The following is a 4,593-nucleotide window of genomic DNA, read 5'->3' as shown; positions in this document are numbered from 1 at the left end:
GTTACAGGCGAATATAGATATATTTGCTGGGAATACAGAGACATGACTGGGATCCCCCGCACACTCAACATCGAAGGTTCAAACATTTCCACCGAGCACATGCTGAACGAATACAAACATCTTGAGCCGGTACACCAGAAGAGAAGGAATCTTGCCCAAGAAAGGGACGAAACAGCTTGTAAAGAGGCAGAGGAATTACTTAATGCAGGCATAATCAGGGAAGCTAAGTATCCTACTTGGGTTGCTAACCCCGTTATGGTCAAAACATCAGATGGAGGATGAAGAATGTGCGTAGATTTCACAAACATCAATAAAGCTTTCCTCAAAGGCTCGTAGATAAAGCTTTTCACAAGCAATTAGGGAGAAATCTAGAAGCGTATGTCGATCACATGGTAATCAAAAGCACAAAAGAATACCTTCTTTTGGAGGACTTCCAAGAAACCTTCGATACCCTCAAGTCGATCAACATGAAACTTGATCAAACCAAAATCGCAATAGAAGAATGAAACTTTGGATTTGAGTGCTTGATTTGTGGAAAAGATGGGATCGAATGTTTTATCTCTAATAACTGTGCAAACCCTGATTTGAAATCTGGATTTCATGGGCATAAAACAATCGATGAGATTAACCTTTCTCGATTGAGATCGAACAAGTCAATATCTTAGAGAGAAGATTAACTCTGATATCGACCGAAATCTTTATCAGAGTTGTATTTTCAGCTGGAGAAATGCTACAATAAGAAATTTGGGCAGAGTAACATTAATGCATCTAGTGTTGTTCAATGAATGATTCTGTTCGTGTATTTATAGGTGTTATGAGGGAATGATGACGTGGCACATGTCCCTTTCATGGTTATAACAAACTTCACGAGATCCGAGGGCTGAAGTGGCACCTGTCTCTTTCATTGGGAAACAGATCTTAACAAACTTTCCTATATTCATGGGCTGACGTGGCGTGCAGCCTATTTAAGTGTTTGTTTTGAGATCACGCGTTTGTTCCGGGACGAGGTGCTTGTCTCGGGACCAAGTGTCTTTTGGAGAGATATGGTTACTCCGAGAGAATGTGACGAATCCGTCTATGATGTGACTGATGAACATCTTGCTCTAGTTTGGGAAGGATTTTACCTGATGTTTATTTTAAGTGCTTCTTCACGATATTCTCTTGACCGCTGATGATTGCAACCGGTTTGTATATGATTTTGTAAAGATTTTCGAACACCCGACATACTTGGTTTAGTAGGCCTTTACGTGATAACATGGTTCATAAACTACTAATGTATTGTACTCGGCTAAGTGATACTGGTGGCCTGCACACTTATCCTGGTAGGATGGGTTTTATGTATCGTGACGGCCAACCTTTGTCCGGGACACCTCTTCCCGGGTGTGCACATAAATAACCTTCTGGTCGGATTACTAGAGTGGAGCCGGAAAGAGGTTCCTGCCCGGGACGATTCACGTCGGTTATAATCCAGACGGAATGTTGTTAATAGTGTGTCTTTTTGATACGGATCACTATGGGTATCATCAAACTCAACTCAAAGAAATGCTCTTTTGGAGTGAAAGAAGGAAGGTTCATGGGGTATTATATCACCAAGAAAGGAATCCAAGCAAACCTAGAGAAGGTAGACAAACTTCAGCAACTCAAGACTCCAACCACCATTAAGGAAATGCAGAGTCTAAACGGGAAATTGGCATCGTTAAGTCAGTTCCTTTCCAAAGGTGCTGAAGCAACTACCTTTCTTTAAAGTGCTAAAGGGATGTCTAGGGGCGAAGAAGATAACCTAGACAGAAGAAGCGGAACAGGCCTTCACAGACATGAAAACTCACATAGAAAATCTCCCAACTCTCACTTCATCCATGTGAGAAGAGACATTATATCTCTATCTGGCAGCATCCAAAGAATGCATTAGTGCAGTCCTTGTAGCGGAAGAGGACCGAATTCAAATTCCCATATATTTTTTTAGCCGGATCCTCCGAGGAGCAGATGCTAACTACCCAGAGCTTGAAAAGCTTACTTTGGTATTACTTTAGCAAGATCCAAAGAATGCATTAGTGCAGTCCTTATAGCGAAAGAGGACCGAATTCAATTTCCCATATATTTTGTGAGCCGGATCCTCCGAGGAGCAGAAGCTAACTACCCAGAGCTCGAAAAGCATACTTTGGCATTAGTACATATCGCTAGGAAATTAAGAAGCCATTTCCAAGCTCATCCCATTATTGTATTAACTGAAAAACCGATTAGGCAGATACTCATGAAGCTAGAAAAGTCAGGATGTATGGCCAAATGGGCCATCGAACTCGGAGAGCATGACATCGATTTCCAAGTTAGGCATTCAATCAAAGCTCGAGTGCTTGCCAATTTTAGGGTAGAAATCGCAGAAACAAACGAAGGAAACAGCTCAACCTTCGCGCAAATTATCACTCTCGCCATAGAGTCGGAGGAACTCCCGCCATAGAGTCGGAGTAATGGAAATTTTTTACTGATGGAGCATCAAGCTCCGATGGTTCAGGGGGCAGGGTTAATGTTGGTCAATCCCGAGGGACAAGAGTTAACATACACCATCCGTTTTGATTTCAATACAACCAATAACAAAGCTGAGTATGAGGCCCTACTTTCCAGACTAAGAATGGCAAAAGAAATGAAGATAGAGTACTTGCGAACCTTTGTGGATTCCCAACTCGTTGCAAACCAAGTCTTGAGGATTTTCGAAGCCATACATCCCGTAATACAGCTCTATCTGTCAAAAGTTGGGGAATTGATTGAAAGTTTCAGAGGTTTTTCCATTGAGCACGTGCGAAGAAGTCAAAACAAAAATGCAGATGTTTTGAGCAAACTCGCTTCTATTACCTTCACACACCTAGCGAAGGAGGTCGTTGTCGAATTTCTAGAAAGAAGGTTCGTTGAAATAGAAGAAGTTCATGACCTCGTAAAAGAAGAAGCAAACACGTGGATGAAACCACTAAGGGAGTATCTGGAACTTGGCATCCTACCCGAAGATATGAAAGAAGCCAGGAAGATCCGAATCAAAGCACCCTCATACAAGCTCATGAATGGAGGATTATATCGAAAATCCTTTCTAACTCCATGCCTCCGGTGTGTAGGGCAAAACCAAGCTTCAGTAATCATAAAAGAGATGCATAAAGGTGTATGTGGGCTCCACGCTGGACTAAGGTCGGTGGTAATAAAAATCTTGAGGCTAGGCTATTATTGGCCAACGACGCACGAGGATACAGTCACAATGTTGCAAACCAGTGAGTCTTTCCAGATTCATGCCAAAGTCTAGAAGCAACCAAAGTAGGGGCTAATATCGATTCTTTCAGCTTGGCCATTTTCGAAGTGGGGAATAGACATAGTAGGGCCATTAATTGAAGCTCCCGGAAGAAAAAATTTCTTAGTAGTCGCCATCGATTACTTCAGAAAGTGGGCAGAAGTAAAGCCCTTAAGCACGACAACGGGAAATCATATTGAAAAATTTGTTTGGGAACAAATTGATATATCGATTTGGTATCCCCCAAGAAATCGTCTCTGACAATGGAAAACAATTCGCTGAAGGTATATTCCCACAATTTTGTGAAAAGCTATAGATCAAACAAACGTTTACCTCTGTGTACCACCCCCGAAGTAATGGACAAGTCGGAGTCATCAACAGAGACATCCTAAAGGGTCTGGAAAAGCGATTGGGAAAATGCCACCAAGGATGGATAGAGAAACTCTCATTAGTCTTGTGGGCTCACCGAACCACACCCAAAAGGAGCAATGGTGAAACACCATATAGCTTGGTGTAAGGCACATAAGCGATATTACCCGCCGAAATACAAGTACTAACCAAAAGAACCACCAACCTTTAAGAAAATGAAGAAAACCTTCGTCTTAATCTCGAACTGATGGAAGAAAGAACAGAAGTTTCCCTGATTAGGGAAGTATCTTACAGAAAAACCATCGAGAAGTACTATAAAAAGTGAGTTAAGCCTTCAGTGTTCAAGATTAGAGATCACATTTTACGACTCAACTGTACCAGTAAGGTGAAATACGAAGGGAAACTAGGCCCTACTTGGGAAGGACGCATGTAATTTCCGAAGCCTTCGGTAATGGAACGTACAAACTAGAGACCACAACGAGAAAACAGATTCCACGTACCTGGAATGGAGTCAATCTGTGGAGGTTTTATTTCTAAGCTTTCGGTCGTATTCAGTAGGAAAGATCTGTAACAAGTAGTTGAAGCACATACGCTTTCTACCACAAGAAAAACTTCAAATGAATCGTACTATCTTTTGGAAAAAATGAATGTCTATAGACAACACCTCATTTACTTAGAGCAACGGTGGCCCAAGAGGCACGCCTAAGATAACTATTGTAAAATTGCAACGGTGGCCCAAGAGGCACTCCTAAGCTATTTACACAACTACGAAGGATTCCCAAGAGGAATACCTCATTTACTTAGAGCAACGGTGGCCCAAGAGGCACGCATAACCTAACTATTGTAAAATTGCAACGGTGGCCCAAGAGGCACACCTAAGCTATTTACACAGTTGCGAAGGATTCCAAGAGGAATACCTCATTTACTTAGAGCGACGGTGGCCCAAGAGGCACGCC

General features: G+C 42.1%; 1 protein-coding gene across 1 annotated transcript; it reads left to right on the top strand.

The window, feature by feature from the left end:
• Positions 1-2,482: 2,482 nt before the first annotated feature.
• LOC139868163 (uncharacterized) lies at positions 2,483-3,283 on the top strand. The gene has a single exon (XM_071856497.1). The coding sequence runs from the start codon at positions 2,483-2,485 to the stop codon at positions 3,281-3,283; it is 801 nt and encodes a 266-aa protein (XP_071712598.1).
• Positions 3,284-4,593: the final 1,310 nt, after the last annotated feature.

This window comes from Rutidosis leptorrhynchoides, chromosome 9 (assembly GCF_046630445.1).
Source record: "Rutidosis leptorrhynchoides isolate AG116_Rl617_1_P2 chromosome 9, CSIRO_AGI_Rlap_v1, whole genome shotgun sequence".
Taxonomy (NCBI): Eukaryota; Viridiplantae; Streptophyta; class Magnoliopsida; order Asterales; family Asteraceae; genus Rutidosis; species Rutidosis leptorrhynchoides.
The sequence above is the reverse complement of the archived record's forward strand: the minus strand, read 5'-3'. Positions and strand labels throughout refer to the sequence as shown.

Bases quoted from the DNA above. Each gene is read 5' to 3' on its own strand.
- LOC139868163 (XM_071856497.1), top strand. From the start codon at position 2,483: ATGGAGCATCAAGCTCCGATGGTTCAGGGGGCAGGGTTAATGTTGGTC.